Source organism: Conger conger, chromosome 11, assembly GCF_963514075.1.
Source record: "Conger conger chromosome 11, fConCon1.1, whole genome shotgun sequence".
Classification (NCBI taxonomy): domain Eukaryota; kingdom Metazoa; phylum Chordata; class Actinopteri; order Anguilliformes; family Congridae; genus Conger; species Conger conger.
Window position 1 is genome coordinate 47,050,946 of NC_083770.1, and position 12,234 is coordinate 47,063,179.

Below are 12,234 nucleotides of genomic sequence, written 5' to 3' on the forward strand. Positions count from 1 at the left end.
AGTGTTACAGTCGATCCGCTGCGTGATTGGGTCCCCATCCCGCCCGTCACCTCCCACAGAGGCACTCTCCACCAATGGGGTCGGACACCCAAGCTCTGATGTCAGTCCCAAAAGCTACTCACAATGAATGGATTAAAACATATCACATATTTAAATTATTGTTCAAAATATAGATGTATATATATATATATGCATTTATATAATATATATAAAATCAATATATTTTTAAATTCTCTATATTTTAAGTTAAATCTCTTTATGGATCTCTTGTTATTGACATTAATCATTTTGAAGAAAAAAAACAAACAATGGAAAATATTTTCACTTCTCTGATTTTTTTTTTTTTTTTTTTTTCACTTTCCCAAAGATACTGTAACTGGACATTCTTGAAAGTGTCTTAGGATGAATGTTTATGTGACGTGTATATATATACAACACAGCGAGACAGACACAGGACTCTTAAATGCGTTTGGGACTGACTGCCTCGCGTTGAGCCCTGGACACAATCCACACAGAAACACCCTGTTATCTATCCTACTCTGATATGTTTCTCTACTATCCACTATAACTACGCACGGCAGGCCCTGCATCCGCGGTCCATACGGCGGACTCGTCTATAATGCGCGTGTGTTCACTTTAATTCAAAATGAATGTGCTTGAGTACAACGTGGATTATTAAAGGTAATAACAAACGTCAAATGGTGCAGAAATGCAGGCTTTAGCTCAGCGCGGTACCGAGGCAGATCGGAGTCAGGGTCGTGCCAAACGATTTCCCACAATGCCCTGCGCCTCCAAGGCTCAGACAGTGTTTCTCATTGAGGCAAAATTACGGTCATTGGTGGGAGGGGTCTTGCATTCACCCCGTAACATCCCATTGCACTATGAAAGGCACCAAGGGATTTCCTATCAGAACATAAAACCAAGGAAAGTGGCTTTTTGTGACTGCATTACGAGAGTTGTACACACAGTTCTGGATGCTATGTCCAATTTAACACGTCCTCCCAAGGAGTATTGACTCTTTGAGAAAACCTAACCATTTTAATAGCACTTCCCCCTCATTTCTCCCATGTGGTACCTGACTGTGAAGCCCACCCATGCCCTACTAGAGCAGAGCCTTCACAGGAAGAGCCCCCTGTTAGAAAACTAACGTCAAGCCAACGACGTTTAGACCAAGACCAATTGCATGCGTTAAATGGAACTGAAAGGTATGTTCATATTTGGGGGAACAGCCCTAGGTGTCCTTCAATGTCTCGAGGAGAAGAAGAAAACCCAAGAGAGCAACTGCACGATTAAAACGTCTGAATTAGACAGTGCATCTACGGTCGAAGCCGTTTAAAGTAGACTGTTGCGACGAGGAGTCGGCGAGAACCAGCCAAAGTAAGCAGCATCGAAACATTCCTCCATTTTGTTTTGTCTCACTCTCAAGATGACAGCCATTTTGTTTAATGTCACAGTTGCTGAAAACCTGTAACGTAATGGTAACGCCCCCTCTGTCCAACACTCGACTGACTGCTTTCTTACAACAGTTTTAAGACGACACTTTCCCCCCAAAAACTGTGAAACCATCTTCTCTCAACCAAAACCAGCCAGCATACCAACGGATCAAACAGAAAAAATCTGCTAAAAAGTGTTCATGAACGTGCACCTGCCACTGGCACCTGCAATTCATCCAAGGGTTAAAGAAATTTAATTAATGTTTTTTTTTGCTTTTTTTTTCAGTGTGTCCTGTGTAGATCTTTTTTCTTAGAGTACAAATCACTTAAAAAGGCCATCAAACAAAGGAGTGAGTCAGATTCACGACTCGTAGGATTAAAATGTGCATTTACAATTTTCAATTAGTTAAAACTACATATTTGAACTTATGTACAGTATTACTGATATTACTTATATTTTTAAAATCTTATTTACTGCTAACATTATTCTTGTAACAAAATATTCATACAGGCTTGACTGCAGGTACATCTGTGTTTGGCCAGGTTTTCTACATTCTAAACGGCAGGTGAGGAAACGGACCCACGACCTGCTTCTGTTCACCTCCGTGTGGAACTGGGGGAGTACCAGGCCCTGAAATTTCGGTTCTAGTTTTGATAATATCCTCAGGTACCCAGACCTGGGATGTTCCTCACCCCCCAACTCAACCCCCGAAGTTGAGCACTCGGGTTGAGTGGGGTGAGTGGGGTGAGTGGGCCAGTGTTAGGGAGCAGTCGGCCCAAAGCACTTTAATAGCTGGTGTTCATCATGCCAAAATAAAGACCTGCTCCACACAAGGCCTTGTGTACCCCCCGACACGAATGTGTCCAAAGTGGGGACCTGTGTACTCTCAGTGTCAGCACCTGAACTGGTGAAAGGGTGAAGTATATCCATTTACTCTAGCAGGAGAGTAATTCAGTAAATGTCAAATGCTGTCTAACCCACAGTACTAGATATATTACTTTGATAAACACTGAAGCCCCCTACAGAGGCTAATGAGGACAAGATCATGACCTTTGGATGAACAGTAATCCCTTCTGTTGAAGTAGGGGTACACACAAACACAGCACAAATAAAAGATGCTGTAAATGCGTGTTGAGTGGAGTACAGGATGTGTGTGTGTCCACGTGAACGGCCCCAGGGATATGCCAATCACAGTCTTATGAGTGCGTGAGGTTATAACTCACTGGTACAATGTGCAGCTAACTGCATCTACAATGGTTTCTGAGCGCAAGAGTACCATCAGGCAGCTCCCTCTGGGGCGTCACGTAAGACCACAATTCAAAGTAAAACACGGCTCCTGTTACCTAGTTCATGTGGCGTGCATAGGGCAAATCATTATGGTTCAGAAACGAGGTATGCTCAATGTGCCTTTAACTCACGGAGCCCACAAACATACAAATCTCTTCCTCTGGAAAGATGATGATAGTTGAGTGTTCATTGGCCTTTGAGATGGCTTGAGGTGACCTATAGGAGACCTTCTACCGCAGCGGTAGGGTGTGCAACAGATATCGCACAGCTCCCAAATCTCCATCTGCTTTCAAACACTCGTGATGTGAAACGGAAATGCAGAAGACGGATTTCGCCGTCGCAATCGAAACGGCCACGCTTTGGCTCCAAAGCAAATACAAAGGCAGAACGGCGACGTTCTGAGGTGGCGTGGAAGAAACCGGAGAGATCGCAAAGACGCTGTCCATTATAATCCCATCTGGGTCTGTGGGTGTAGGCGTGGCCTCCGCCATCCAATTGTCTGATTGGCCAGTGTCACGGGGGTCACACAGAACTCAGCTCTTGATTGGTTCCGATCTGTCCACATAGTAACACTGTTTATAGGAATACAGAAGGTGTACAGAATACGGTGGAGGGCAGAGGAGTGCATTGTGGGTACTGTGTGTAGAACACCTGATTTTTTGGAAGCTTTGGTGGGCGGCTGGTTGGCCCTCTCACTGATCTGGAGATCAGAGTTGGAACACACGCTTGCACACACGCACGCACGCGCACACACATACACACACACACGCACACGCACACACACACACGTACAGAAACATGCATGCATGCATGTACGCCGACAGAATCACACACATATGTACGCACACACACAGTATACACTCACTCTCTCTCACTCTTTCTCACTCTCTCACACACACACACTGACACACACTCTCACACTCATGCACACACACACACACTCTCTCACACTCTCTCACACTCTCTCACACACGCACACACAACTACACACTCTCACACACGCACACACACACACACACACACACACTCTCACTCACACACTCTCTCTCACACACACACACACACACTCTCTCACACGCACACACACACACACACTCTCACACACGCGCGCACACACACACACACGCACACACACAGTGTCAGTGTCAGTACAGACGTTGGGGCGGGGCCGTGGGGGGTGTGGTGATGAAACACTTCGTCTCCGGAGCCTGTGGGCGTGGCGAGGGCGGGCAGCAGGTCCACTCAGACCCCGCCCTCTGCCTCCCCCTGCTGATGATGTCACAGGGTCGCGGGGGGGGTGGGGTGGGGTTAACGGCTCAGAAGATTTCGGGGCAACTGTTCCAGTCCTGCCTCTCCTTGGCCTCCCAGTAGCCGCCCTTGTACATGAACATGGCCTCCCCGGTGAGGGAGTCCTTCCTCCTCTGGAACCAGCGGGGGCGGTACGCCTCGTACTCCCCACCTAAAGGAGGCGGGGACAGGACAGCAGTCACTCACCGCTCCGCCAGCAGGGGGCGACACAGGGCACTGCAGACAGACAGAATGGGAGAAGGCCAGGGCTCTACGCTAACGCCTGCTCTCTCCTCAGCTGAAAATTTTATGAGCGCGCAAATGCAACCCGATTAGGAGACGCACTCCCCTGACATTATTGTTCCTGTTGGCACACACAGACCTCCAGGAGCGCGGCAGAGCCCGGGCCAAGGCCACAGCTCGACTGAGGGGAGCGCTGCGGTTTTGTAACAGGCCCAAGCCCCCACACAGCTGACCAGACCGTGGAGGCTCGAGGCTGAGAAAAACAGCCCAGTCCTCCACCCTGAGGGCCAGGGGAGAGCCTGACTCAGGCACAGGATGGAGACACACAATCCCAACACTGTTAGCCAAGCTCTGTTATTGGGCACTGGATGGAGACACGCCACGCTATCCCAACACTGTGAGCCTAGCGCTGTCGATTTGGGCACTGGATGGAAACACGCCACGCTATCCCAACACTGTTAGCCTAGCGCTGTCGATTTGGGCACTGGATAGAGACACGAAATGCTATCCCAACACTGTGAGCCTAGCGCTGTCGATTTGGGCACTGGATAGAGACACAAAATGCTATCCCAACACTGTGAGCCTAGCGCTGTCGATTTGGGCACTGGATAGAGACACAAAATGCTATCCCAACACTGTGAGCCTAGCGCTGTCGATTTTGGCACTGGATAGAGACACGAAACGCTAGCCCAACACTGTTAGCCTAGCGCTGTCAGTTTGTGGGGTAGAACAAGGCCTCTCACAGACAATCTGTATGACTGCGCGTTTGTGCCATTCGACCCGGCGCTTTGCGGAGCGCGTTTATCCCTTTCCGCAAGGATCAGCGAGGAGCAGAGGTCTCCCGTCTGAACTGTCACAACGGGAGACGGCGTGCGGGGGGAAGCACGGCTGGCTGGAGATTAACGTTACCGCCGAACGGATTACAGTCTTACACGTCCTGCGCTCCAACACCGCCGCTAACAATCTCAGTGACAAGGCATGGACGAGAGGCGAAGAAAGCAAAGGTAGCGTGTGAATGTGAAAGGAAGATTGCTGAAGGGATAAACTCATAAGTGCCCAGCTTGTTCTGTGTAGCACAGAGGGAGTGGGACACAGACTGAGATGTACCGGGGGGAAGGGACACACCATGCAGGCCCACTACACAACACTACACACCAGTACACACCACTACACACCACTACACAACACTACACACCACTACACAACACTACACAACACTACACACCACACCACTACACAACACTACACAACACTACACACCACTACACACCACTACACAACACTACACACCAGTACACAACACTACACACCACCAACAACACAGGGAGGAGGGGGGGGATGATGGGGAGATGATGGAGGGGACCGGGAACAGGCCCGAGGGGCACGCCACAGAGTCCCAACTCACCAGAGTCACAATCGCTCTCTGGTGTCAGATAATCAACAGAGAGAAGAGGAGAGATATCAGTTATTCATCTTTGGAATGCATTTGAGCTACGGCTTAAGTTATGGTTAAAGACACGGTTCGTGTCTCTTATGTCAACAGGGCAGTATGCGGTTGTACACGCTGCTCTGTTCATACTGTGTTAATTGACGGATGTGGGAAAGGGAACTCTTTAGAGAAGGACAAGGCTATCACCTCAGGGACATCATCATGCAACACAATGGAATGTTAATATTAATACATTTACACAAGGCAAGCTTTGGTTATCTCAGACTCTTTTCCCTTAATCTCTCTTTGATTTATATTTATTATAACGGTGTAAACGTATTTGTTTAATCCTTCCTTTGATTTACTAACTTACTTCTACCATCTAACTCTCTCCTTCGCTCTCTCTCTGTCCCTCCACGCCCCCCCTCTCTCTCTCTCTCACTCTGGTTGTGTTTGTTTTGGTTCTCTTTTAAATTTTTCCGTTGGAATGTTTTGGCAACAAGAACTGTATGTCTCCTTTTAACTGTCAAAATAAAGGGATATCAAAGGTCAAATTTCTCTCTGTCTCTCTCTCTCTCTCCCCCCCTCTCTCTCACCCTCTCCCCCACCACTCTCTCCCTCCCTCTGCCCCCTCTCTCACCCTCTCCCCCACCACTCTCTCCCTCTCTCCCCTCCCCCTCCCTCTCCCCCCCCTCCCTCTCCCCCTCCCTCCCTCCCCCCCCTCCCTCTCCCCCTCCCTCCCTCCCCCCTCTCCCCCTCCCTCCCTCCCCCCTCTCCCCTCCCTCTCCCCCTCTCTCTCCCCCTCCCTCCCCTCCCTCTCCCCCTCTCTCACCCTCCTCCCTCTCCCCCTCCCTCCCCCCCTCCTCCCTCTCCCCCTCCCTCCCCCCCTCTCTCTCCCTCTCTCCCTCCCTCCCCCCCTCTCTCTCCCTCTCTCCCTCCCCTCCCTCCCCCCCTCTCTCTCCCTCTCTCCCTCCCTCCCCCCCTCTCTCTCCCCCTCCCCTCCCTCTCCCCCTCTCTCACCCTCCTCCAGCGTGTGGGAGGCCTCTGCCTCTCTCCTCCGGCGTACAGCCCTCTGTTTCTCCTCCAGCCGCTGTTTCTCCACGTTGGCCTCGTCCCAGCGCCCCGCCTCCATCAGCCTCTGGTCGGGCCGCAGGCGGCTGTCCGTGGGCCCCACCCCGTCCTCCGCCTCGTTCAGCGTCAGCGCCAGAGCCGAGAAGCAGTACATGTTCTCAGCGTTCTCCCTGAGAGAGGGGGAGAGAGGGAGGGAGGGAGGGAGAGAGAGAGAGGGAGGGGGGGGGGAGGGGGAGAGAGAGGGGGAAGGAGAGGGAGGGGGGGGGAGGGGGAGAGCGAGAGAGGGGGGAGGGGGGGAGGGAGAGAGAGGGAGGGGGGGGTTGAGAGAGGGAGGGGCAGAGAGAGGAGGAGAGAGAGAGGGAGGGGGGAGAGAGAGGATGAACAGTCTGTAGGGTCATAACCAGCACTACCGAAGATGTCTATTTCCAAATCTCTCCTCAATATTGCATTATAGCTGCAATACTGTACTGCCTTGGTTACATGCTGTTAAAATAGTTCACAGTATTCATTTCATAGCATACTGCAGGTGTAAATAACTTAAGCCTGTATATTTAGGTCAGGAATACTAGAATACAGACCTGGGGTCAAATACGTAATCGTTTGGATTCAAATACATTTCTGCACTTTACTGAGCTTGTCTGGTGTCCTGGAAAACTCTCAACCCCCAAAAAAAGTGCCAACCCCACCTTCTGGTCCTCTTGGTCGCCTCAACCTGGCTGGCTTATTTGAATCCAAAAACAATGAGGTCTTTGACCCAGGTCTGCCATTAACAGTCTGCAGCATTGGTTAAATCGATGGGTGTGAGTTCACTGGGCCTGCGACAGGCCTCCAGCCGGGCGGGACCTTACGGCAGGGGGTATTTCTTCCACAGCAGTTTTGGGGAGAGCGTCTGGTAGACGGTCTTCTGCTTGCCCTCCGACCCGCCGCCCCCGCGGCTGCTCTGCACGATCTTGGCGCTCTCGATCTTGTCGTCCCACGTGCCCGACAGAATGTAGTGCGCCTGCCGGTCGCCGTCGGTTACCACGCCCGTCACCTGGCGACCGGAGGGAGGGGGGAGTGAGGGAAAAACACCAGAAGAAGAGCCAAGCTGAAGACAATGCCTTTACTAACCAGCAGAGGGCAGCATCTACAAATCAATCGATCCCAATGTATTCACCTTAACACTGTGGGAACAGGAAAGCACCTTGGCTAATAAATTGATATTTTTATGGTATTGAATTTGATTAAAAATGTAAAAGGTGCGATATTTGTTGTTCATCACCTCAGCTAGAGGACACTTACTGGGGGCTGAGTGACTGTGTTATTTTGTAACAGTGACAGACGCAGAGGCTACACTATACGCATCACGCCAGGCCATTTACATTACAAAGCATGACCTTGGCTGACTAATCCTCCATTTTGCGGACGTCTCGTTGGAGAAATCATCTGCTTTAAAAATGAAACTGCAGGTGTCTCTCCGACACGTGGCAGTGGCTCCAGTGGAAGTGCTGTGACTGTGTGCAGTCAGAGACGCACGTTACCCCGCGGCGTGGTCGAGGTTAAACCCGCGTGACCGCCGTGGGGTGGGGGGGGGGGGACATTAGCGGGTCGATGCCGTGACCGCGCCTCACCTTGCGTGGGACGTCCCGGGAGAAGTAGCTGTAGGGGGAGAACTTGAGCTGACACGTCTCCTTGGTCCTGTGGTTGACTATGTCGATGTCCCCCGACTGCAGGGGAGAGGACAGGAGGAGAGAGAGAGAGAGAGGAGGAGAAAAGGCCGGGTGAGAAGACTTTAGAAGTCATCAGCGGTGGAGTGATGAAGATATCTGGTGAGCCACGAGGACAGCACAGTGAGGCTCAGGGTGGGGGTGAGGAGGGTGGGGGTTTGTGTGAGGAGGGTGGGGGTTTGGGTGAGGAGGGTGGGGGTGAGGAGGGTGGGGGTTTGGGTGAGGAGGGTGGGGGTGAGGAGGGTGGGGGTTTGGGTGAGGAGGGTGGGGGTATGTGTGAGGTGGGTGGGGGTTTGTGTGAGGAGGGTGGGGGTTTGGGTGAGGAGGGTGGGGGTTTGGGTGAGGAGGGTGGGGTATGTGTGAGGTGGGTGGGGGTTTGTGTGAGGAGGGTGGGGGTGAGGAGGGTGGGGGTGGATCCAGAGAGACGTTCTCACATTGTTCCTCTCTCTTCCGTCTTCTCCACATTAGTCTTCCTCTCTCTATTCATTTCTACCTTCATTTCATTCACTGTTCCCCAGCAGAGCCCCATCCGACCGTTTGTGACACAGACAGAGGAACGCATGGGCGCCCCTTGAGGAGATCCCCCCTCTCATACAGAGGCCCGTACTCCTACAGCCACGATCCGCTCTGTGCAGACAGTGAGCACGCGTTTCTGAGACACAGACCAGATGCTCCGCTGTCTTAGGTGGGAGGGGTGTGAACCAAAATATTTGAGCTCCCACCTCCCCTGCCGTTTTATCTCATAAGGAGCCCGGGCGGACACCTGCTCCTATCTGCCAACGTCGAATTCAGCAGCCCGTTCATTCAGGGAAGCGTAAATATTTACCTCCCAGAGAAACCAGGCCGGGCTGGGTTACAGGAGAGAGAGGAGAGTGGCGGTTAAACGGCCATCATTAGCATTAGCATTAGCATGGCATCCAATCGGCTTACTGGACCAGCGCACCGCCAGCGGTTTTTAACAGGTTGGGATTACCGTTTATGGGAAAACACAATTTGTGGAGAATAGGCAACGGTGCTACAATAATCCCCGTGAATCTAAATGTGGGCAATGCAGCCGTTTCAGCTTAGCTCATTATCCCGTTAGCACACAGCTGCTGCTCCGCGGAGCAGAGGGGAAAAACGCCAGGGTCTCATCCCGAAAAAACGTACGGACCCAGGGCTTAAAATGGCACTGTGACAATGTACCTCTACTGACACAGAATACCAAACACAGCCAGGTATGTTCGGGTTTTAACACAGTTCAAATGAGTTCTGTTGTGACAGGCTATTTTAACAAATGTAAAAACCACCGACTGCACCAGTAACACACCCTACTGGATAACAAACATTTCCATTTAAGTCTAAATAGATTTTTTTTTTTTTTGCACAAAATAAATGATGTAGTGGACAGGTGAGTCAGAAGATAAAGTTCAACTTCAGACTGTTCCGGAAGATTTTTATCTGAAGTGGGGAGTGATTTGGAAGTTGGAGGTTCACAAGCGCGGCTCAAAACCTAAACAGCGATGGAGCCTGAGTGACTGCACAGCCTTGCCGTGTAGCACTGAGCTCATAAAAAAACTTTCATCGCTCAAGTTTAATCACGGCGAACCCGAACCCTGTGATGAAACTAAACTCTTACTCGTCTGACAGTGTAATATTTATCCAACAGCTTCATATCTGGAAATTGCTGTACTCGCACATAATAAAATATCTTCCATGTAGGGAAAATGTGAAGTTAACAGAGTCGGTGGGTTGGTGCCGTTCTACTGGCCAATCCTTGGCCATTTTTCGAGCATGGTGAAGGGGACTTCACCTAGTAGCTAAACTTGAGAGTGACATTGGCTGAAGCGGTAAGAGCAGTCGTCTCATTGGCTCAGGTGGTAAGAGCAGTCGTCTCATTGGCTCGGGTGGTAAGAGCAGCCGTCTCATTGGCTCAGGCGGTAAGAGCAGTCGTCTCATTGGCTCAGGTGGTAAGAGCAGTCGTCTCATTGGCTCAGGTGGTAAGAGCAGTCGTCTCATTGGCTCAGGTGGTAAGAGCAGTCGTCTCACTGGCTCGGGTGGTAAGAGCAGTCCTCTCATTGGCTCAGGCGGTAAGAGCAGCCATCTGGCAGTTGGAGGGTTAGCAGTTCGATCCTGCCCTGGATGTGTCGAAGTGTCCCTGAGCAAGACACCTAACACCCAAAATGCTCCTGACGAGCTGGTTGGTAGCCAATTGCCGTTGGTGTGTGAGTGTGTGTGTGTGTGTGAATGGGTGAATGAGAAGCATCAATTGTACAGCGCTTTGGGTAAAGGCGATATATAAATGCCAACCATTTACCATTTAAACAAATTCCCCTTCTCTTTCAGATACTGTTTAACCCCTGCTGGTTGTATCAATTCCAATATGACGCAATTAATGAACTGTCCATCATCTGTAGTGCAATGTCTCACTTCTCTGACGTTTCTTTGGTGGAATAAAAATATTTGCTTTCTGAAATACCTGCTGGTAGCACCAGCTGTGTAACATCAGAGGGTAAGCCTGGGTAAGCACAGTGCTACTCACAGACACAGTCCTCTAACTGGGTCAGCATGGAGTCTGTGTGACTTCTACTCAGAAAGGGGGGAGGGGTGGGGGGTATTTTTAGACAGAATGAAAGCAGGGTACCCCCTTGGGACGCTGATTGTTTACAGGCGGTTCTGATTCGGCTCGGAACGGTATAGAAACGGACCGGGGGGGGGGGGGGGGTGTTTAGAGGTGTTTTTGTGGGGGGGACCCACCTGGTCGATCCACAGCTTCCCCACGATGATGTTGTGCACGGTGGAGGTGACCTTGCGCCACACGTAATGGTTCCCGCTGGAGTGGAACTGCAGGTGGATCGCACCTGGAGAGAGAGAGAGAGAGAGAGAACAGCTCCATTACCCCCTGTGACCTCAAACAAAATGGAGTCAAACGGACAAATGTGTACCACTGGTACACAGCAACACCGTAAACAATGCAGGAGGCAGACAAAGACACCACGCAAAACACAAACGCACACAAACAAAAACACACACGCACAAACACACACACAAACAAACAAAAAACAAACACGCACACGCCCACACTAATATGCACGCTGGTCATTTTCTGTGAAGAACAGAGAATTTATTCAAACGTTTCAGGATAATCATTGTCCTGCCCATGTCTCTGCAGTACGGTCTTATCTGCCTCCACACAGCCAATCACAGCCAATCACAGCCAATCTGAGCCAATCAGAGCGACTTCATTAGGAACACTTCACAGGTCCCATATGGTACAGCATCACACCACTGATAACCACACTCCTCTGATAACCACACACCACTGATAACCACACACCACTGATAACCACACTCCTCTGATAACCACACTCCTCTGATAACCACACTGCACTGATAACCACACACCACTGATAACCACACTGCACTGATAACCACACACCACTGGCAGCAGGATACTGCACGTGGTGTCATAACCCATGTTCTACTCTTGTGATGAGTCTTATCATCATATTAGCTTGTTTTAAGCCACTGTTTGCTGAAGTGAAATTCTCACCCCATTTGCAAATCTAGAAATGAGTCAAACTGACTCACGTCATTGGCAATATTTTTGTCTCACAGTACATACCAAAAAGGTAATATAAATAAGATTTTAAGTGTGATTATAAGACCAAAATGTTGTAACCGACGCATTATTATTATTGTATTGTTAGTGTCCTCAGCCCCCCCAAAAAAAGGTTTCTGAGTGATTCTTCAGCATTCACTCACAGGTGTAAATGCTGGACCAGGCGAACAGCAGAA

At 50.3% G+C, this 12,234-nt stretch overlaps 1 protein-coding gene across 6 annotated transcripts in view; it reads right to left on the reverse strand.

Annotated features, from left to right (window-relative positions):
• Positions 1-222: 222 nt before the first annotated feature.
• The window catches only part of osbp2b (oxysterol binding protein 2b), an 89,771-nt gene continuing 77,759 nt past the window's right edge, over positions 223-12,234 (reverse strand). For 5 of the 6 annotated variants that reach the window (XM_061260005.1, XM_061260006.1, XM_061260010.1 and 2 more), the window contains 6 exons: positions 11,194-11,297; positions 8,362-8,457; positions 7,600-7,784; positions 6,701-6,921; positions 5,657-5,674; positions 223-4,180 (listed from right to left, as the gene is read on the reverse strand). In XM_061260005.1, coding sequence (XP_061115989.1) covers positions 4,038-4,180; positions 5,657-5,674; positions 6,701-6,921; positions 7,600-7,784; positions 8,362-8,457; positions 11,194-11,297 — 767 coding nt within the window. In that variant the 3' untranslated portion in view covers positions 223-4,037. The remainder of the gene's footprint in view (positions 4,181-5,656; positions 5,675-6,700; positions 6,922-7,599; positions 7,785-8,361; positions 8,458-11,193; positions 11,298-12,234) is intronic. The other variant, XM_061260007.1, reaches the window with a different exon arrangement.